At 40.0% G+C, this 24,277-nt stretch overlaps 2 protein-coding genes across 2 annotated transcripts in view; one reads left to right on the top strand and one right to left on the bottom strand.

The window, feature by feature from the left end:
- Positions 1–24,277, bottom strand: part of toe1 (target of EGR1, exonuclease) — a 75,021-nt gene that overhangs the window by 5,409 nt on the left and 45,335 nt on the right. Inside the window, exon 8 of the mRNA XM_084327637.1 lies at positions 22,574–22,742. Coding sequence (XP_084183763.1) covers positions 22,574–22,742 — 169 coding nt within the window. The remainder of the gene's footprint in view (positions 1–22,573; positions 22,743–24,277) is intronic.
- Positions 11,704–14,670, top strand: tlr21 (toll-like receptor 21; the record flags this gene model as incomplete). The annotated part of the gene is made up of 1 exon (XM_084327034.1): positions 11,704–14,670. One exon carries the CDS (start codon positions 11,704–11,706, stop codon positions 14,506–14,508), a length of 2,805 nt encoding a protein of 934 aa, XP_084183160.1. The 3' UTR covers positions 14,509–14,670.

Genomic DNA, 24,277 nt, shown 5'->3' with positions numbered 1-24,277 from the left:
CTCACACTGGCCCGCCGTACAGACCATGTAGCCTGGGAGATGACTGAAATCACTGCAAGAGCTAGTAGGCTATTTTTAAGCATCTTTCTGTGGCAATTTTCATTTTTACATCTAACTTTTTCAGCCCTACCCTACCAAAGTGGGCCGATCGGAGTGGACTAAATGGGCCAGTCGAACCCCCCCATAAAAAAAAAATATTACAAAATATATATATATATATATATTTTTTGGACCAACCCACTTTACTTCCGGCCCATCGGGATTCGTCCCGAACGTCCCGATGGCCAGTCCGGGCCTGGGGAAAACCCTTCCCACCCACTATACACAGACTTGGCTGACAGGAGGAGCATGTTCAGTGCTAGACTAACACTCCCAAAATGTAGCACTGAACGGCACAGGAAGTCCTTCATTCCGACATCCATCAGACTTTACAATGCATCTCTGTGCCTCACTGCATCACTGAGCACAGAGTGACAGAGTGACAGTACCATCTTCCTGGATTTTTACATTTAAAACAACATTGTCAATATTACACTTAATGTAGATCTGTTTTTTACTATATATTTTATATTAGATTGTACATACACAACAGAGGAAATGTGAATGTGAAATGTGAATCCCGGACCGTAGTTTATTATTATCCTGTTATTCTTAGGCTTATTTTATTCCTTATTCTTAGGCAATTTTTTGTTATTCTTATTCATGATTTGTTTTGTCTACCTAAATGTTTACTGTGAGCGATTTGTAGTGCCAAATTTCCCTCGGGGTGATTAAAGTATTTCTATTCTATTCTATTCTTGGATATTCCTGCTGCCTATACTGTCTCCTTAATTTTATTTTATTATTATAATTATCCCCAATGTATCCGTTTCCCTCTTTGTGCAAATAAATTAAAAACTTGGGTAACACTTTATAATAACACTCAGTTATAAGACCTTTATAAGGTTTGTAGATTTTTAGATAATGAACAAACCATTTATATACATTCGTAAATTATTATTAAATCATTTATAACTATATTTGTATAACATTTACAAATTAGTTCTGCATTATTTACAACTCATTATCAACATTGTTTGTACTTGATTTGTTCATCATTAAATAATGTTGTTTAATGTGTAGTAACACATTTGTAGATGCTTTGAAAAATGGATATGAAAAAACTACAATACTAACACTGTACCTCCATTTATTTGTTCATGTTCAACAAATGATTTGTTAAGACATTCATAAAACATCTATAAATCATTTGCAGATGCTATTGTGTGCCATAATCTAAAGTGAAGCCTATATTCATCATTAACAAATGTCTGGTTATGTCTGTTCATGATTAGTTCATTATCTATACCTTTTAAAGGTCTTATAAGGTATAGATATAATAATAAGGTGTTATTATAAAGTGTTACCAAAACTTGGTAAAAAAACAACAACAACAACAGTTGTTTATATTGGTTCACCACCACCACCAGTAACCATGTCTCTCTCTCTGCTTCTTGTCAGGGCTCCATTTGTGACGACTGGGTAGTGATGGCCTGCCTGCCACACTGTGGACTGTGTCAGATGGCCAGAGAGCAAAAGACGAGGGGCTGATTAGTGGAAGGGAACGTTACTATTTACTGTAGCGCACAAAGCAACGTCCTAATAATAAGACTAATATTGATATATTGTTATGTGCTGTAGATATACCTGTGAAAAATGTGTATTCGAGTAGCAAAGCAGTGTGGATATACTGTAGATGAGGAAATGCTAATTCATAATTAGATGAATAACAGAAAACAGTAATAGTTTGTGATTTTGCCTGAAACCTTTCAGTGGAATGAAGCGCATATTATTTATCATACACTGTAATTAAACTAGAGCTGGGCCGTTAACGGCGTTAACGTGCTGCGTTATCGCGAGACTAGTATCGCGCGATAATATAATTGACGCCGTTAATCTTTTTCTCAACGTTGGGTCTGTATTGTCCTTAAATACTTGCCGTAGTTCCCAGCTGTGGTACCAGGAAGTGATTGCACTACCGGAGCTGTAGTCCGAATAATGTGTTAAACTAAAGTAGTGGTCCGGTAATCATTGTTATACAGGTGAGGTTAAGAAGTCCTCAGGATATAACACAATTCGGCGATGAGGACGTCTGAATTTGCGCAATGCAAGAAAGAAGAAGTCCGTTGAGAGCTTTGTTTCCATTATTAACGTTAGCTTAGCGAGTTAGCATGTTAGCTGACGTTACTCGGGCAGCACTTGAAAACATCTACAAGAGGAGGAAATCCACTTTACACACTAAAGGAAGGATCGACTGGACTATCGTGAGTGTTTACAACAGAAATGGCTTGGGTTATTGGAAATATTGGACCGTTTGATGACAATCTGGAGCAATATGAAATGAAAATGGGAGACCCTGATGTTAGCATGTTAGCTCACGTTACTCGAGCGGCACTTGAAAACATCTACAAGAGGAGGAAATCCACTTTACACACTAAAGGAAGGATCGACTGGACTATCGTGAGTGTTTACAACAGAAATGGCTTGGGTTATTGGAAATATTGGACCGTTTGATGACAATGTAGCCCCTTTCGTGACTGTGATGCACGGAGTGAATCCACAGTCACTTGCTCCTCAATAGGAAACTAACCTAGATTTACCATGAAGGACTGGTTCTGGCTGAACCGTTCGTTATACAAGAATCACAGAGACGTTTCAAAGGTGCTCACAGTTGCACAAGGGTTTCAGACAGAGATACGGGATGGTTTGAAAGCTCTGCGTTGCTAATAAACATTTTAAATAATTTTTATAAACTGCTCAAAACGGCATTATTTCCGCCGTTGGGTGATCACAGCGCATGCGCACCATCCCTTATCTCTGTCCGAAATCCTTGTGCAACTGTGAGTACCTTTGTAATTTCTCTGTGATTCTTGTATAACGAACGGTTCGGCCAGAACCAGTCCTTCATGGTAAATCTAGGTTGGTTTCCTATTGAGGAGCAAGTGACTGTGGATTCACTCAGTGCATCACAGTCATGAAAGGGGCTAATGACAATGTGGAGCAAATAAATGAAAATGGGGGACCCTGATGTAAACAAGACAAACGTCTTTCTCTGGTCTGCATCCCCTTAACAATTGTATGTATTGAGCCGTACTGTATTGTACCCATTCTGCAATCTGTTAAATAACGTTTTCATTCATTCATTCATTCATTCATGGAACTGTTACACTGAGCTTGCACTGAATTTGTTGAGAAACCTGCTTCTGCAGCAGTCTGTGTGTGAGCAACCAGTCAGCAGCATTGTGAATTTAGAGATTCACTAAAAGACACATTGAGAGACAGGTTTGTCTGTGGATTAAGAAATGAAGGTTCACAGAAGAAACTACTGACAGAGAGTGATTTGACACTGGAGAGAGCTGTGAATGAATGAATGAATGAATGAAAACTTTATTTAACAGATTGCAGAATGGGTACAATACAGTACGGCTCAATACATACAATTGTTAAGGGGATGCAGACCTGAGAAAGACGTTTGTCTTGTTTCCATCAGGGTCCCCCATTTTCAATTCATATAGACATTTATGACATACACAACATACATGACATTTATGGCATAGGGACATATAGGTATTTAGTACTGATACATTTGTGACATAAGCGGTATTCAAATATACAGTACTGTTACCCCTAGATCCTGACAGAGTATATACATATGATGTCAATATCAGTGTAACAATGTTAATGGCATCAAAGGAAGGGCACAGAAAATTACGATAAATCTGGTTTTAAAAGAAACACTGGAAATTACAAAAAGAAGAGACATGTTCATGCTGTTGAACAAGGAGATAGAACAGCTAGTGACTCCTCAGATGAAGAGGAGAGGATAAATCTCCTCCTCTGGTCATTATTTGGGTAGAACACACCTATTTTGAACACCTTCGGCAGATTTTTTTTTTTTTTTTTTTAGCCATTTTAATCTAGATTAATCTAGATTAATTCCAGGATTGCAGGTAGATTAATCTAGATTAAAAAAAATAATCTATGCCCAGCTCTAAATTAAACACATCATTTTATTTTCTTGCATGATTCAATATACCTTAATATAATAATGTATCCATGATATTTATCACATGTAAAGTAATTATTGTTTTCCATTGTGTAAATTACAATGAAAAGTTATTTCAATAAAATCTCTTTAGGTAAAGATCACGCTGTGGTCTCATGATCTTCGCCTACAGGAAGGACTTTCCTTATCTTCCCCTTTCTGTATTCTCTATTGAAGTTAACCATGGAGCAAGAAGAGGATTTCTAACTGATCAGAATGAAGTGAACAGTAGACAGATCATTTAAAGGTAAGGCTGCAATAGCAACACAAACAGTAGACACATTTTAATTCTAATGTTTGCTCTTTTTTTCCTGAATTGATTAATTAAATTTGTCAGAAGCATGTTATCAAATACTGTAATATAATTATCAAGTATACTGTAAAAGACTATGAGAGAATGGATTACGATTGCATTACTCGATACAGTGGCATCTCCATTCTTATTCTATGGGGCTTATTGTTGCAAATAGAACTACTAAAATAGCAAATAGTTTGAGCTTTAAAATGTGAGTTTGTCCTCTTCAAAAGAATAGCAAGTGCCGCATTTGAAGCAAAGATTTCTATATGAAGATTTCTGCTACCGTGACTAGAAACGTCGTCTTACACTTATCTCAGTACGCTTCTGTAGATTACTACACATTCTACTCTTGACAAAGAGGATTTACCTGCCTAAATTATTAGGCAACACTCAACAGATTGGCTGCCTGGCCCTTGCCAGTGTTGTTGTCAGGGAATTTTGTGTCATTCGATTAATTAGATTAGAATTTATTGCAATAGTAATATACAATGTACAGGTGATTCAACTGGAATATACATAAATGAGTACTACTGAGTAATAATACTAATCAGATCAGATGTATGTACAGTGTTATAGTATTATTATGTACAGACAGTGGTACAGGTATAAATACCCTATGGTAGTAAGTCATACTGACCAGCAATATAACTAGTAAGAGTAGGTAAGGAATATGTACAGATATAGTATCTAAAGGTATGTAAAAATGATTATATGCAGGTATATACTGTATGGTAGTATCATACAGTTATATGGGTAGACTATAGTTTGAGGTAGGTAGTTATGATTACAGTGTAAGGCAGTTGTAGACGGTGAAGGCAGTAGGCAAGTATAAATTGAGTATAGGCAACACAGTATAGTTCGTACAGTATGGGTAACAGAGCCTAAAGTATAGGCAATGGAGAGTTCAGAGCTATACGGTATGGGGTGGGATGTGATGGATAGTGAAGTGAGCTATTCTAAATAGAAGTGCAACTGGTTGAATGAGGATATGAAAGACATCACAACAGAAGTCTGTTGCCTATTGTCCGAGGAGCTTCCTTAAAATGTCAGGGGGTCAGTCGTGTTCCCCAAATTGTTAATTTTATACATAAATGACATCTGCAAAGTATCTGATGTATTGAAATGTGTTGTATTTGCAGATGACAAATATTTTTTATTCAGGGAAGGACTTGCAGAAGCTACTAGAGGTGGTCAAAAAGGAAATGTATAAATTAAAATTCATCAAAAACAAGCCATCGTTACACTTGAACAAAACGACATGTATGTAAAGTAAAAACTGATGTTCAAGTGGAAATTATGAAAACAAGTTTCTGGGTGTATTAACTTTCCTGGTCTAACCTCTGATGAAACGGCTGATGTTAAAGGAACACGCCAACCTTTTGGGAAATTAGCTTACAGTCTTCTCCAGAGAGAGGCAAGAAGATATATACCAGTTTCCTCTCTGTGCGTTCAGTAGAAAGCTATCTGGCTGCACGTTAGCCTAGCTTAGCACAATTAATGGAAGCGGAAATGACCGGTTAGCCTAGGCATTGTCCAACTAACACTTCTCTCGAAGGCTAACCGGCCATGTCCGCTGCCATTCATTGTGCTAAGCTAGGCTGACATGCAGCCAGATAGCTTTCTACTGAACGCACAGAGAGGAAACTGGTATCTATCTAATTGTCTCTGTCTGGAGAAGACGGTAAGCTAATTTCCCAAAATGTTGGCGTGTTCCTTTAACTTTCCTGGTCTTACCTCTGATGAAACTGCTGATGTTAAGCACCTATTAACCAAATACCAGCACTTACCAGGGTGATATTGAATGTATCGACCTGATCCCACTCTAGACAGACGGAAGTGCTGGTGCATCAAAACCCCTTCACAATACGAGGCAGTCAGAGCACACATTAAGCAGTTACTGGACAGCCAAGTGCTTAGGGCAAGTTGCAGCCCCTACACAAAGGAGGAGGCCTCCGCATATGTGTAGACTACTGGCAGCTGAATGCCAGTGGTACAACCAAGTGGCAATGGCTGAAGCAGATCGGGCTAAAACTGCATTTTGTAGCCCATTTGGCCTTTTCAAGTTAAACCGAATGCCCTTTGGTTTATGTAACATGCCCGGGACCTTTCAACGCTTAATGGAGCATATGTTTCCAATATCTCTATTATTTACATATTATGTTTATACCTTGATGACATTGTTGTTCTCATCTACAGTTCACCAACATCTAGAACGTTTGGAAGAAGTCTTCTCCTGTCTCACGAAATAAGGCTTGAAAGTATGTCACTTCTTCCAAAAACAAGTAAAGACCCAGGCAACTACCGCCCTGTTTCTATTCTTACCTCCATCTCGAAAGTCATGGAAAAAATAGTCTACGAACAGGTCGAAAAGTACCTAGCGGAAAAAAATCTAATCTACAAATTCCAATCTGGCTTCAGAACATCCCACTCCACTGACACATGCCTTTTCTATTTTAACGACGACATCAAACAAGAGGTGGACGCGGGCAAATACTGCGGCATGGTCATGCTCGACCTACAAAAGGCCTTCGACACTGTCAATCACTCCATTCTGATTGACAAGCTAAAAGCTATTGGTTTTGATAGTTTATCAGTGAGCTGGATGCAATCCTACCTTGAGGGGAGAGAACAGATGGTGGAGGTAAACGGTACTCTATCCCCCCCCCTCACAGTGAGCTGTGGTGTTCCACAAGGAAGCATACTAGGACCGCTACTGTTCCTAATTTATGCAAATGACATGTCGTCAGCTTGTGACTAGGGGTGGGAATCACCAGTTTCATCACGATACGATACGATATCGATTCTTTGGACAATGATACGATATTATCCGATATCACACAGTCTGCCACGATACGATACGATACGATTCGATTCAGGTGCCTGCGATCGATATGAGACGATATTATATGCCCATTTAACACAATCAGTAACATTTAAATCAACAAAAAAAAGGCAATGGAAATATCATTTGACATTTTTATTTTTGAGCTCTTTCAGACATTTAAATGAAAAACAATCTATTGTTTTTAATACAAATAGACCTCCTGTTCACTGTTTTTGGTTTGTCTTTCTTTTTTTTCTCGATATTAATATCCTATTCACTGTCACAGAGCTGTATTTTGGCTGGAAAAGCCGGCCAGATCCTGTTAGTGGGGCTATCCCGAGAATGCACCCTCCTTCCCAGTCCCCACTTCTCTCTGCCTATGGCTCTGGGTTAGCTTACGCTAATGTAACGTTATCTTCGATCTTTAACGCGACGTGGGCATAATGGAGTGGCGAGGATTGCAAAGCAGGTTAGATGCATTGGACCCGTTGCGGAATAAAACAGCAGGGACATGTTTTGGGTCACAGAATAGGCACAATAGTCTTGCTCGGCTCTGGGTTAGCTTGTTAGCTTACGGCGCTAACGTAACGTTATCTTCGATCTTTAACGCGACATGGGCATAATGGAGTGGCGAGGATTGCAAAGCAGGTTAGATGCATTGGACCCGTTGCGGAATAAAACAGCAGGGACATGTTTTGGGTCACAGAATAGGCACAATAGTCTTGCTCTAGTGACGCTCTGTGTGCTGTTGATGTTAAACGGAGTTTCACAACACTGGGCGCGGGGCGATGACGTCGCCGTCGCCGGATTTTCAAAATAAGAGTATCGCAATATGAATCGATCTTTTTACGTGGCATCGATCCTATTTGATTATTGATAATCGATCGATATATCGATCTGGATCGATGTATCGTCCCACCCCAACTTGTTCTTGTTCGCGGACGACTCAGCCCTGCTGGTCTCTGACAAGAACAAGTTACAGGTTGAAAAAACCCTCAGCTCAGAACTCGGCAGAATCTGCACCTGGCTCGCTGATAACAAACTTATCATTACACCTGGGTAAAACAGAGTCCATTCTCTTCGGATCAAATAACAAACTCAGCAAGACCGACGGCTTCTCAGTTACAGTGGGTGACAATATTGTCACAAGGAAAGATGAAATTACATACCTAGGGTCCATCCTAGAGGCTAATCTTTCCTGTGACAAAATGGCATCCAAGGTAATAAAAAAAGTCAACCAACGAACTAGATTCTTGTACCGGATCTCCTCTCTGGTAAACAAGAATACCCTGAAGACTCTGGCAGGAGCACTCATTCAAGGGTACTACGACTATGCTTGCACCTCATGGTACCAAAGCACCTCAAAGGCAAGATTACAAACATCACAAAACAAACTGGTCAGACTACTACTTGACCTTACTCCTAGAACCCACCTCACCCCTGTCCACTTTGACTACCTAGGATGGCTTAGAGTAGACGACAGAGTACAGCAACTTGCAATGGGCCTGGTCTACAAGATACACTATACCCAGGTACCCATGTACATGTCAAAATACTTCCCAAAAGGTAGAGATGTTCCGATACCATTTTTCCCTTTCCGATCCGATTCCGATACCTAAGCTTTGGGTATCGGCCGATACCGATATTTATCCGATACCAGTGCATACAAAAAAAAATAAAAATTATATAAATACTTTTTATTTTTATTTTTTAACATATACTGTTATACTGTTTTTAGTAATAACTGGAAAGTAATGGTATTTATTCAACAACAGGTGATTGTATAGATTTGTATTAGTATCATTAATCAATGAGTATGGGCTGCAGCACTGCAGATATACCCTACTCCAATGATCCACACGGACATTAAACGGTGTTGCACTCGCTACTCCGTGGCTCTGCAGATATACCCTATTCAGTCTGTAAGCTAGTGGCAGATAGAACGTTCATGTTGTGATTTTTGATGCAAAATAAATATTCAACATTCTCTTTTGAAACTCCGCCTCAGACTCTTATCCTTTGGCACTTGCTGTACTTTGCTTGCAGGTCTGCAGCCATTATTGCTGGATTATGAATAGCACCAACTTTAGACACGGTAATGTTATCAAGCTAAGCTAACTGACCTAGCTCGTCTTCCCGCATTGACATTTGATAACGTTAGTAATAGTCAGCTAACGCTAGTCAGTAGCTACTTAAATACAATTGCATTATTGTTGATAGACGGTCACGGACAGTGTTAGGTCCTGGAGAAAGGACATGCGATCATCTGATTTGATGTAACGTTAAAGCGGATGTTGTTCCAACTAGCTATCTTTCCAGCTAATGCTATCATAACACCAGCAAAACACATCCCGTCCGAGCTCCCCGTCACACCGCACTGTCGGGGACAATGGAATTTAAGAAAGTGTATCTGCTGTTAAAATGACACAGCATCACACTTTAAAACATGTTCATTTTATAATCCTCACTCTCCGCAGGACTCGGCAGGAGATAAATTACATCATGGGATCGGAGGCTAGAATTTACGTGTACTCGCCGATACCGATACCAGCATTTTAGGCAGTATCGGCGGCATTTCCGATACTGGTATCGGTATCGGAACAACTCTACCAAAAGGTCAGTGAATACCATGACCACAACACCAGAGGAAGCTCAACAAATCATGTTAAACCCAGATTCGGCTAAAACAAGGGACTAAACACGTTTCGCAATTATGCCACATCAATGTGGAACGCCCTACCCAAAGCTGTAAAGGAATGTGAATCCCTACCCACATTCACTGCAATTCTAAACTGGCCACCGTAAATGTCCAAACCCCCCCACCCCCTCCTAGTAGACAGTCTCCTCCCCTCCGTATGTACCGGTATATATTCTCTCCCCACCGTATGTATATTTCTCTCCCACCCACCCACCCCCTCCTAATGTACAGTCTCCTCTCCACCGTATGTATATATTCTCTCCCCACCGTATGTATATTTCTCTCCCACCCACCCACCACCCCCTCCTAATGTACAGTCTCCTCCCCATCATATGTATATACTCTGTCAAGATCTATGGGTAACAGTACTGTATATTTGAGTATCATATACCGTAATTCCTCTAATAGTAACCCCGGCTTGTATTTGTTTCAACTGTAACTGATACCAGGCTTGTATTAGGAGGAGGCATGTATAAGAGAGAGGCCTATATTTCTAATTTTCAAACAGATCATAATGAATAAATCAACATTTTGTGTCAGTTTGAACCCAGTAAAATGTACTGGGTTCATTTATTGAAACCAAGTACTGTATGAAATACGGTAGTAAACAGTGCAATTACATGTGGTCAAAAAAAGTAAAATAAAGTAAAATAGTGCAATCACAATACTGGTATAATAATAATAATAATAATAATAATAATAATAATAATAATAATAATAATAATAATAATAATAATAATAATAATAATAATAATAATAATAATAATAATAATAATAATAATAATAATAATAATAATAACTTCGTTTTATACAATTCTGAGGTAGGCTTACTCTCTTGGTAAACATTAACACCATACCATTATATGGTATTTACTGCACAGCCAGGCCAGCATATACATGAAACCCGGCTTGTATTAGGAGGCCGGCTTATAATTGCTTAGCTCAACAGCGCACCCGGTCATTAATAGAGACCCGGTTTTTAATTGAATACCGGTTACTATTAGAGGAATTACGGTATGTCACAAATGTAACAGTACTATATACCTGTATGTCAGGTATGTCCCTATGCCATAAATGTCATGGTCATGTATGTTGTGTATGTCATAAATGTCACTGAATTGAAAATGGGGGACCCTGATGTAAACAAGACAAACGTCTTTCTCTGGTCTGCATCCCCTTAACAATTGTATGTATTGAGCCGTACTGTATTGTACCCATTCTGCAATCTGTTAAATAAAGTTTTCATTCATTCATTCATTGTATATATGTATATTGAACATTCCTTTACTTACTTTTTACCTACTTCTTAATTACTTTTTGTTTTACTTACTTTTTTTTACTGTATGAAGCACACTCTCAGGGGCTCATACAGAAACAAGCATTTCATCGTAAAGTATTCTGTATTTTATTGTGACAAATAATAAACAAACTTGAAACTTAACAGGTGGATCATGTTAACATGTCAATTATGTCTGCTGTCCTTATAGGTTCCTCTACCACAACTAAGCTCAACCGATGTTCAAGAGGCCTTGTACACGGACACATCCAAGCCAGCAAACCATCCTTGCATTGTCAAAGAAAACTTTAAGGAATTTTTTTGGAGAGACCTGGGGAATAATTATATTTCTTTACTACAATAACTAGACACAATGGCGAGCCTAATCATTTTGTTGTTGGCATCAATGGCATTTGTAGTTAATGTTGTCCACTTCATTAATGGCTACAGCTTTAAAAACTGCATTGAAGACTCTGGCTCATACCTAAAGGAATTCAGTTGCATACTTCGAAAGGCAAAGGACATGTCTGCTATTGTTGGCGACCTGCCACACTCTGCCATCAATCTTACCATCTCCACCAATCCTGTCCGATACATACACAATGGAAGCTTTTTTCATCTTCCAAAGCTTGAAAACCTTAGAATAGATCATAACAACTTGACCTTCATTGACAGACTGGCTTTCCAAAACCTACATCAACTTAAGAGCCTAAACCTGTCCTGTAACAACATAAGTGAACTTAACTCTTTTTTGTTTCAGGACCTGGATAACCTCACCTTTCTCTCAATGGCCATTAACTCACTAAAGCACCTCCCCAAGAGTATTTTCTCCAAAGTCCTAAAATTAGACACGTTGATATTGCGTCAAAATCGTCTTACTAATTTCTCTGCCGTTACAGAATCTGTGTCACACCTAAAGAGTTTGACAAAACTAGATCTTTGCTTTAACATGTTAACATCTCTCAGGCATTCAAATATTTCATTACCTGAATCTCTCACCACGTTGTATCTATGTAGAAATAATCTCCACACTTTGGCTTGTGAACTGCTGTTCCTCAGGCAGATCGAGGTTCTAGATCTATCTTACAACAATGCACTCTCTACAGTGGCTTTTCAAGGAGTGGACTTGAGACGGATAAATTATCTACGTTTGCGTTCAACTAATGTCAGGGTACCTGAGCTTTTTAATATAAGCAATGTTAATGCTGGACACATAGACTTCACTGGAACGGGCCTAATAAATGATAGTCTGATCATCCAACTTTGCACACTGTTGCGGGGAAAGGTGAAGACGGTTAAAAATATGATGCTGAGCAGTAATGGGATCAAGAATTTAAAAAACAACACACTGCTCAAATGTCCTCAAATCATGCATGCCTTAGATCTCTCCTGGAACCAACTGAAAACTATGGGTTGTCTTCCCTTTCTCAAAGGACAAAAATATATACAAAGCTTCAATGCAGAGCATAACCATCTCACATTCCTTCGGCCCTGTAAAAAAAGGGATACCCATTCTTTCCTACATCTCACAGAGCTGAGCTATCGTTACAATCGCATCCTCTCTGTACAAGCGTTTGCCTTTCATCACGTACCTAACATCAAGACCCTGAAACTCAATATAAACTCAATTGCTTTTCTACACCGCAAAGCTCTCAAAGGGCTAAAGCATCTCGCAACACTTAGTTTGGACAATAACCTCCTAACGGATTTATTCAATAACAGCTTTGAAGATTTGTACAGCCTGCAAAATCTTAATCTACGTAACAACCGCATTTCAGTCATTTTCAATGGGACATTCCTCAAACTCAATCAATTGAGTATCCTGGACCTTGGGGGGAATAAAATTTCTCACTTTGACCGAGCTGGCCTTGATGGCCTGACAAGTCTATCTAAATTATATCTAGATGGCAACTATTTAAAACAGATTGACAGCACTTGGTTTAGTTTATTCCAAGATAAACTGACAGTGTTGGACCTAGAGAGGAATCAGATTCACTTCTTCCGTGACACTCCCTATTCGCCATTTATTAATCTCACCAAGCTCTATGATCTGAAATTAGGTGGACAAATGCCCCATGGAATCAGCCATTTGCCCCGTGCTTTTTTCAGTGGCCTCCACTCGCTGAGAACGCTCTACCTTACAGAAAACCACATCACTCATCTAGCAAATGATGCGTTTGATGACCTCAAGGGCTTACAATTCCTCTCACTGGATAACTCCTGCGTTGGGGTTGTCCAACTACAGCCAGGAGTTTTTAAAAATCTGAAAAACTTGACTAAGCTGAGTGTAGAAAATATGGGTATTCAGAACTTCTCAAAGGAGGTTTTTGGAAACCTTACACGTTTAAGTATCTTGCAGCTCAACCACAATGTGATGCAGACCATTGATGTAGATGTTCTAAAGGGTCTTCCCGAACTACGCTACCTTGACATACGCAATATTCCTCTAACCTGCACCTGCCACAACAGTATGCTGCAGAACTGGACACTGAATAACACAAGAGTTCAGTCAGTACTTCTCTACAGTCTGCCGTGTGGAGACGATCAAACATTGTCCTTCCACAACTTTGACACCAAAGTTTGCTACATAGACCTCGGAAAGTACCTCTTTTTCACCACAGCAATTATGATTTTTCTGTTCACCATCTTTCCTTTACTTTATGTCAAGCTCTACTGGAAAATTAAGTACAGCTATTACGTGTTTCGCTCCTGGTTTGGCGAACAGTGGCGCAGACTGAGGGAGGAGGAAGAAATGTGCAAATATGATGCATTTGTTTCCTATAACATTGCTGATGAGAGCTGGGTACTGGAACAGCTGCTCCCCAACCTGGAGGGTAATGGATCTTCTTTCAGACTTTGCCTGCATCATCGGGACTTCGAGCTGGGCCGCGATATAGTGGGCAACATTGTCTCTGCTGTATATGGCAGCCGCAAGACCATCTGTGTGGTGAGCAGGAACTTCCTGCGTAGCGAGTGGTGCTCTCTGGAGATTCAGTTGGCCAGCTACAGACTCTTCGATGAGCACCGGGATATCCTCCTGCTCGTGTTTCTGGAGCCCATATCCGAGAGGCAGTTGTCATCCTACCACCGCATGAGGAAGGTCATGCTAAATAAGACTTATCTACAGTGGCCTGGATCAGACTGCAGTGACCCAGCCCAGGCCCACGAGCTGTTTTGGACAAAGCTGAAGAGGGCGCTGAGGAGTGAGAGCAGACTCCAGGGAGAAGAAGAGACTGGGAGAAATCAAGGTTATGATATTGCAGACGGGGAGGAGACAGAATATTCTGTGAATCAGACCTCAGATGAAAATTATTACTTGCTACCTTAAAATAGATATATAAGATTAAAAGAACCAGTACAGTGATGTTAATTCAGTCAGAAAAATCGTTTTGTGGAATATCAATGTCAGGAGTATAATTTTCAGATGGATTATTTGATTTGTTAAACTGTTTTAGAGCACCCTCTCTGAGCTAAACCAACTCTTGGTATGTTATGGGGCCGTGGTTATTTGTTCATGTCAGGTTTATCATAATAAACATAAAACATAAAGTTTGGGCATTTGTGTTTGGTAGATTATTTCTCTGTTGTAACAATGCTTCTTGGCAATACATTTTATACCGTTGGAAAGCCTGTTTATTTACCTTTTAAATGGTGCCCCATTTGTAAGGAACATGCATTTGTGGGATGAGCAGCACAGCTGAGTATGTGGGTTGCGCCCATGAAAAATTTGACAAATCTTATTCAAAGATTCAAGTTGCTATTGACTCGTTTGGTGGATTGGATGATTGAAGTCTATCAGTAACAAGGAAGAAACTAAGACATATTGGCAGCCACTTTAACATGAGCACACACACACTCATGCTGCACACGCTCACACTACGGACACTTTACAGAAGGAAAGATCACTTTAAGAATAGTATAGCTTGAGATCGTATAATATAGCATTGTATAGCAGTGTACATAAAGACCCAATGCCTCATCCGTAGCTAACAGTGTACTGCACTGCCACAGGACCTGTGGCATGCTCTGTAAATAGCTCATGTACAGATACCGATATGCCTACTTTGTTTACTTGTTTATTGCACTATGTCGCTCTATTGGTTGGACTCTTATATTATATTATTATAGGGCTGGGCGATATAACGATAAATATCGCGATATATTTTAATAATCAATATCGAATAAAAAAACTCGATTATTATTATTTTTTTTACCTGCAACAGGGCAGAGGCAGTGGACATACTTGTCTTTCTTGCCTGCAACTTAAAGTAATGGCTTTGCTTGTCCAAATGACAATACTGACCAAATTGAGATTTATTTTTCTCTTGTCCATTTATTTTGTTTGCTTTCTAATTTAAAATACAGTTTGAAACCGTCTGTACACAGTAGGCTATGTGTGCTGCTAGCAGAACTAGTCTCCAGTCACGAGTCACGGTGCACATGTGCGGTGGTTTGTCCACCAAAAAAGCACCAAAAGATCGAAAATAAACTAGCAGAGCCAGAACTGTTCAACTCCCCTGGAGCCACAGCCAGCAGAGAAGCCGGTTTACTTTCGCTTTTAAACCAGCTGCAGCCTGAGAAGTGTGAGGGGATGTAACACTAAAGATGGCGGCAACGACAAAGAATTGCTGCAAAATAAACATACATCTGTTGTTTAAAAAAAAAAAAAAAAAAATGTTACTTATACTGTAACAATTTCGATAATTATTGATATCGAGAAATATGATAACATTATCATATCGTTATCGCGATATGATTTTTTGCCATATCGCCCAGCCCTATATTATTACTTGTATTATGCACATCGTTGCGGGCGAGACCCCCCGCATTTCACTGTATACCTGTATGCCGTGAAAAATAAAACTCTTGTATCTTGTATCTTGTAATTTTACAATTTATGAATTTAACAGTCAGGAGCCTCAGTAGCGTGTGGAAGAACCATACACGGTTTTCAGGGAAGCAGATTGGATATCTAAAATGGTTTGATTTAGTTCTAACATTTTGAGTAATAGTGTTTTGTATAGAAAAAATATGAAATGCAGTGAGATTGAGAAACACGATTTTCATTTATTAAAATATATGTATACTACAGAGCTCTAATTATTTATTTTATATAATACACAGCTTGATTCTTTTTTATTTCAAAGCCATAAACAATGAGCAGTATCCATACAATACCACCAGTTAAACTGAGAAAGAGAGAATGAGCGGAGAATTGTCTATAGTTTTAAATTCCGACACTGTATTGAAGGTATCTTTCTTCTTATCATTTTCAATTCTATATTGAGACTGTTACACTCCTAATTCTCTGTATGTTTTTCATTACAATGAAACAAGGGGTCATAGTAGGGGCCATAAATGAGGTATGGCAGTAGGAAGACTCTTTGGTGTTAATCAATGAACTGAAATATGAATTAAGTGCAAAACGGCAATCTCAATCTCAATGTCTGTCTTGTGCTTAATTTTATTCTATACTGAGCATTTGCTTGATATGACATTCCACTGTATGGATTACAAAGCAAAATTGCATAAATGTGCAAAAGTCTTTCCTACATAAAAAGGCAGTTAGAATCCAGACACACGCACACAACTGGATGGCTTTCACAGTAGCATATTCTTTGCTAAACACATCTAGCATAATGTATCCATATTAAAAAAGTGCTCTAATGATGCAAACAGTGCATATTTGTGTTTTTGTGTGTACTGGATTGTATGTAAAAGGGGGAAAACATCTAGAATCATAGAATTTTAAACTATCACATTTACAGTAGTACTGTGTGTTTGTTTGTACAGCATTAGCAAATAACCAAGTAGTAAACTATTCCATTGACTGTGAACAGTATGATTTGATGATTTCAGTTTAAACAGTATTACTTCTAACATAGGAAAGCCCAAGCACTTTGCAAAGGCAGGTGTACAGTATATGACCTGCCTCTTCGTACATTAGTAAAGTCTCATTGGGGGGAATGACCAGCACTCAGGGCTTGGAAAGGAAGTAAGAGAAGGGCCTCTGTCGAGCCTGTAATATGGGGGATGATGCATGATATCTGTGTGGTGGGACCTGGGGAGTGGGCTGGTTGGAGGCCGATTGGAAAGGGAGAAAGGGTGAAGCTGGTTTCTCACTCGACAATGTTGAACTTGAGAAGAGGAGGAAGGATAAAATAGCTGCTTATCAAGTTCAAATGGATCTTGCTCCCGAGGCATTTGCCTAGTATCTGTTGAAGATTTGTACAGCCTGCAAAATCTTAATCTACGTAACAACCGCATTTCAGTCATTTTCAATGGGACATTCCTCAAACTCAATCAATTGAGTATCCTGGACCTTGGAAGGAATAAAATGTCTCACTTTGACCGAGCTGGCCTTGATGGCCTGACAAGCAGGGGCGGACTGGGACACAAATTCAGCCCGGGACATTCAGACGCACCAGCCCACGCACCGGCCCCAAAACCGGCCCACACAACGGCCGTTATGAAACACTCGTCCAGTATTAAACAACCCAAGGCTGTGGCTAAGGAGTCAACATCAGGGAGACCAATCTACACCCCGCCCCTAGATGTGCACAGTGCACAGTGCACACACACATATATATACCGTTACTTCCTGTCATTGGCATATGTTGTATTTTTCTTTAGCCTAGGGATTAAGGATACATGAAGTATTAACTACACCATAATAATATTGAGGTTTTGATCCATAGAAAGGTCTGTGCTACACAATTTCAGTTATATTCGATTTATTGTCCTTTAATTTTGCACTCATGACATTAGTTGCTTGCCGTTTAATCAACATAGAAAGACCCCCCACTTCCTCCCAGACACCCATTCCAAGAGCCTGTTCGCTGTGTGTGTCTCTCTCTCTCTCTCTGTGTCTCTCTCTCTCTCTCTCTCTCTGTGTCTTTCTGTCTCTGTCTCTGTGTCTGTATGTCTGTCTGTCACTCTCTCTGTCTCTCCCCCAATTAAACTGTCCTACTCTACATCACCAGCATGTTTCGCAGCAAGTCACTTGTTGTTTTTGTTTTTTTATTCTAGCTTTTTCAGCTCCACCATTTCTTTTTTTTACAGGGGCCAATTTCGAATTGCATATCATTCTTGGTTGACACTGAAGTTAGTAAAATGCCATCCAAATTATGAAAAAGCTTTCTTGATGGAGAAACAGTGTATAAAAAATCTAAAAGAAGGAAAGATAGCCTACTGTTTGAAATTCTCAGTTGTTAGATTACTGCTTCCCTCAATCCCTCTGCTGATCAGCTCTTCCACCTTAGAGCTATATCTCCAGGCAGCCTCACATTGTTCACTAAGCACAAAATTTGACGACAAGGGCTGTCCCCGACTAAGGATTTGGATAGTCGACTTTGATTGGCCGAAATTAGCCGATAGTCGACTGTGAAAAAAAAATTGAAAAAAAAGTATAATATATATATTTTTTTATCATTCCATTTGGGCTGTGGGGGGCGCTTAATGTCTGAAGGAGTCGACGAAAGGCTTCTTGTCCTCTGCAAAAGCATGCAATTGGTCCACTGATGGATACATCTTGATATTTGTCTAGTCTAGTGTGTTCATTAGATGGGTGAAATCCTCTTTCAGTGCCTCTGTGCCTGTTTTCTTAGGCAGTTATCCTCTGGTATGCATGCCATTAGTGTTAGCCACGCTTCTAGGCCTCTTTTCTTTTGGAAAGAATGATAAAAAAATGTAAATAAATAAAATAAGTAATTCTAATAATTCTTTATTTTTGTTTGCATTCGACTAAGAGGTTGGCAGTCGACTACGGCTCCTTTCGATCCGATTAGTCGACTATTCGACTAATAGGGGTCAGCCTTAGACGACACAGAAGCAAATCTTCATTCAAACAGCAATGGCAGGCAGCTCGCACAGTAGAAGCAATCGTCCGTGTTATCTGATTTGGAGAGTATTCCTTTATTAAAAGGACAACAAAAAAACGTTTCTGAAGGCTTATATTGTCAGAGAATAGGCTACAGTGTCAGAGAATTAGGAGAATTAGGCTACGCTACGGTATGCTCCAAATGGCATTGTGTTTCTCTCGTTCTATGTCACGGATAGGCTAGGGGACACAAATTCAGCCTGAGACGTTGTCACTCCGGCCCGTGCGCACACACGCACACACACTATTGTCACCTATGTGTGTCGTCGCACTCTGGGTAGTGTATCTGTAGTAGAGCGCTGTGTAGGCTACATCATCTGGACGGACTGTTTCTGTGCGAGCAAGCATGCATACTATGGAATTTAATCCTGCCGGCGCCACTGCCGGCCCACACACTGGCCCACACACTGGCCCACACACCGACTCACACTGGGCAACACACCGGCCCATACACCGGCCCACACACCGACTCACACACTGGCCCACACACTGGCCCACACACCGCGCCACACACCGCCCCACATTAGTGGCCCACACACCGACTCACACTGGCCCACACCGGCCCGCCGTACAGACCATGTAGCCTGGGAGATGACTGAAATCACTGCAAGAGCTAGTAGGCTATTTTTAAGCACCTTTCTATGGCAATTTTCATTTTTACATCTAACTTTTTCAGCCCTACCCTACCAAAGGGTTAGGGTTAAGTTTATCAAGTCTGGTTCGAATTAACGAGACTGAATCAGCGTTCGAGGAACAGGGAAAGCGCGGATTCAAACATCGGGTTAATTGAATCTGGATAATGGGACTTTTGATCGACTTAGTTGAACCAGGTACGAGGAATAGGGCCCTGCCCCTTTCTTACACTATCACAACGTTTAAAATAAAACTCTTACTACCTAAGAGAGAGAAAGAATACTAATAAATAAAATAAGGTTAAAAAACAAGACAACCATTACTTTTAGTTTTGAAGAAATCAAACTATCTATAGTCCCTCAGTTCTGTATTTGTCTAGCAGTGCTTTTTTGTTTCTATTTGTGAACCATGTTGTTGTTGCTCTGTTTCGTTTTCCACTTGTAGTCCATTCCATGAAGCTACCCCATAAACTGAAACCGGGAGGCGAACCCGGGACGGCCGCGTAGGTGTGCAAGGCACTATGGTATGCGCCACGAGGGCGCCCCACACACATGCTTTTAACACAATGGGCCTCATTCAACAATACTCTCTTATTATTTTTCTTATATTCTTGCTTACCTGTCTGTTAAGAGAACAATAAGAAAAGCCACCGCCACATTCATCAAGCCGTTCTTAACGTCGAAATCTGTGTTTACCCAGGAGATTTGCATGCCGAATCCCACTCATTCTTAAAACTCGAAAGCGTGTTTGCGCTAAATTAATTTGCATACAGACACGCCCACCATCTCCTTATAAGGCGAATGAGGCGTGTGTAAAACAGCCGAGTTTCAGCATCTGATCGCTGCCTGATATATTCAACAGGAAGCGTTTTGGGAATGTGTGTTCCTGTGGGTCGCTCATCGCATGTGTGTGTGTGTTAATCTGATGACAAATAAAGACTTATACTTGTACTTATACGTACACGTACTGTATAGTGCGAAATAAATCGTTCCAGCAAAGTAGGTTTGTCAATACTGAACGACTGGCTGCGCACTTGTCAAGAACCAATCGCGCAGTATACTGATATATATATATGCCGCTGATCATATGCTCTCTCCTTTCAGAGAGAGATGACAGATCCTATAGGTTCGGAAATACCGGATCCGTCACCTGTCATCTCTCTCTGAAATGTCCGTGGCTAAAACTCAGAGTCCGCTCAGAACTTTAGATGTGGAGCAAAGAGAAGAGAGGAGAGGTTGTAAACGCGTTCTATGCGTACGGCCTGGGCAGCCAGCATCTAACTGTTCTAACAGCAATATATAATCCATTTCAGAAGCAGAATGCTATAATTATAATAATAATTATTATAGTTATAATAATTATTGAAAAGTTCTGAGTTTATAAAGTCGTATTTGGGGGTACTGTATTTGGTGGCAATTGACCAATGGTTTGCTTTCAACCCATGAACTCCTTCCTCTCTCACCATTTTATATATATTTTTTGATTTTATCTACTAAAACTGTATTGTATTATATTGTTTGTTTTGTAAAGTGTCTTAGAATTAGGAAAAGCGCTATATAAATCTTATGTATTATTATTATTATGAATGGTAGGCTTTTTTAATTGTTTCTCATCTGGGCAAGAGTTTCTTATCTGGGTAAGAGTGCTCTCGACCACTCTTAGAATTTGGTCTTGCCTGAGAGAAAAGCAACAATAAGAAAACATTGCTGAATCCCAGGTAAGAACAAAATAAGAGGAAATGCTAGTTAAGAACGAAATCTGTTCTTATATCGCTTCATGAATGAGGCCCATTGTGCGCTATAATAATGTGAGACATAATACTGATAATCTAGCGTTGATTTCAGGATGATTAGATAATCAGCCGAAAAATTACAACGCGATGACTGGATTACAGTAAAATGCCTTTTTCCTGGAATTACTGAAAAACACCCAAACCATACTCTATTCAAAACGGTATAAAACGGAAATGTACGGATGAAAAAACAATCTGTCTCGGGCATGTTGACTAGAAGCAAATCACTGAGACTCGACAGCGTTATTAGACCCATAGATATAATATAAGATATATTTTAAGCACTCGCAAATGTCACAGTCTAAAACTATATCCATTGAATAAAGACCTGGCGATGAATGGGGTATCAGCGCCCCCTGCTGCTGGCGGTCAATGTGTTAAAGGGGAACTATTTTACTATTTCTTTCACTATTTGGGCACTTTTACACAATTCCGGTGTGTCTATGGAACACCTCTGTAATATATATATATTTTTTTATTCATTGTTTTGTATTTCTAATCAAGTCCTCAAAAACAGCATTTTTCTACCTCAAGATCTCGAGCCGTTTTGAGCCTGGGCAGCAGAACTGTGTGCAGCTCATCCTGCACCTCTCCATTAACATGCAGCGGTGTCTCTCTGACATCACAAATCGCGCACATTTTCAAATGACTCAGTTCAGTGAGGGTGAATATTGTGAGAGGAGAATTGGAAGAATGCGCCAATATGAGAATTTTGAGACATAGATCATATTAATATAAGTTCACATAGCTAGGAAACAATGCTAAACACTCAAAAAGGCCATTTATAAGATAGTTCCCCTTTAAGAGCGGTGCAGACAGTAGGATATTTTGAGTTAAGTTTCCCTCTTGAACTTCAGTCAGCTTGTGAACACAGGCACTGGGCCTGTGGCCATTATGTTCACTACCCTTCAACAACATAATCCACAAATAGGAAACAGGGCTAGGGGTCCAGAACTCTTAACTTAACCTTTAACCTCAGAGTTAAGGGCAACATGCCTCTTAGACCATAGGACCATCAGGAATATGTATTAATGAGCTTTTAACAATTACAGTTTTACAATGAAACAAAGATGTGACCCGTCTACTCACAGAGAACCTCTGGCAAACGCTCTCGGGCTGACTTCCCTCGGTGCTGCTCACATCTGGACACCATCTGTAGTCCACATAGCTGGACATCTGACCAGCGTACTGGCAGAACTCCAGGTGGACATGGGGTGCGGTCACACCGGACGCTATATTGCGACTGTTGTCCAACTTACTATAGTGTGTAGAGAGGACAGAAAGAGGACACATGAATAAGGAACCCGGTCCCAAACATGAGCAGAAGACAAGACATGGATTTGGACAGGGTGTAACTTAAAGGGATGTCACTTAGAACGTGTCACGTTTCAGCAGTCTTACCTCTATGTAAAGTCATCTACTAGTAAGCTAGTAACCACTGCTGTTCCTGTTGTCTGCTGTCAACACCACCATTCATCCCAGGTGTCAGGCTCCTCATTAGATTAGATTAGATTCTTTAATGACCACCCAGCCAGGCTGGTGGAATTTGTTTTCAGTGCAGTTACAGCATTGTTCCAACATAGAACATATAACATCACTTACAATTAGGGATGTCCGATATTATCGGCCAACCGATATTATCGGCCGATATCGGCAGTAAAATGTGATATCGGAAAATATCGGTATCGGTTTAAAAAAAGAAAAAAACAATAACAATATTTGTTATATATATATATCCAGTGAAATGATTAGTTACCTGAAATTATTCCGTTTTTTGGGGTGGGAAACCCTGCATATATCGGTATCGGTTGATATCGGTATCGGAAATTAAGAGTTGGACAATATCGGAATATCGGTATCGAGCATCCCTACTTACAATACATACATACTACCAAGGTTTCCGTTAGAATTTTCTTTTGTCGATCCGAGTGTCCGGTAGATCTACCGGACAAATGGGATCAATTCCGGTCAGTTTATTGAGCTTAAAAACAATTGATAGGCCTATATAAAGAATGACATCCTCAAGGCATTTATAATATTTTAACTTAAAACTAAGCTACTTTTGCGTATATACAGTCATTAATATATTCCAAATAAAATAAGTCCCTCGAGACTTCGTGCTGCTGCCGACTTGAGGTGTCGGTGGGCAGTCTGCCCGACATTAATAAACAGCAGTCTGTTATAATCACATTTTTATGAGCTAACGAATTCCGTTATATTGGACATTTGTATTAATTATATCAAGCGAAGAACTGAGAAATTTGGCAGAGAGAGACGGCAACATTATCGTGGGTTTGCGTGATGTATATCTCCACCTCCCAACGACTTGGTGCTGGTCATAATGTCCGGTGAAAATAATTCCCTCTAAGCACAATTTGATTATTTGAATTGTATTAAAATAGGCTAAAATTAAATAGCCTATGCGATGAACGAAACAATCATTACATTTGTTTCATCGTTGCTTCACCAAGCAGCCGGTCTAATAATGACAACGCTGTTGTCAGCGCAAGCTTGCTGCTAAATTTACGAGAAGCATGGAGCTGCAGACCCACAGAGCAGCGGTGTTTTCAGGTCCGGTCGGGGGACCGCTCAGCAGCGCCCCCCACCCAACAGCTGAATTGCCAATGGCTGAATTGGAGTACTGCACTGTGCCGGAAAAGCTGGTGGGTTCTGTGGGTCTGCAGCTCCATGCTTCTCGTAAATTTAGCAGCAAGCTCGCGCTGACACAGCGTTGTCATTATTAGACAGACCTGCTTGGTGAAGCAACGATGAAACAAATGTAATGATTGTTTC

This window comes from Notolepis coatsorum, assembly GCF_963971535.1.
Source record: "Notolepis coatsorum genome assembly, chromosome: 13".
Classification (NCBI taxonomy): Eukaryota; Metazoa; Chordata; class Actinopteri; order Aulopiformes; family Paralepididae; genus Notolepis; species Notolepis coatsorum.
Note: the sequence above shows the minus strand (reverse complement) of the source record. Positions and strands in the feature narration are given on the sequence as shown.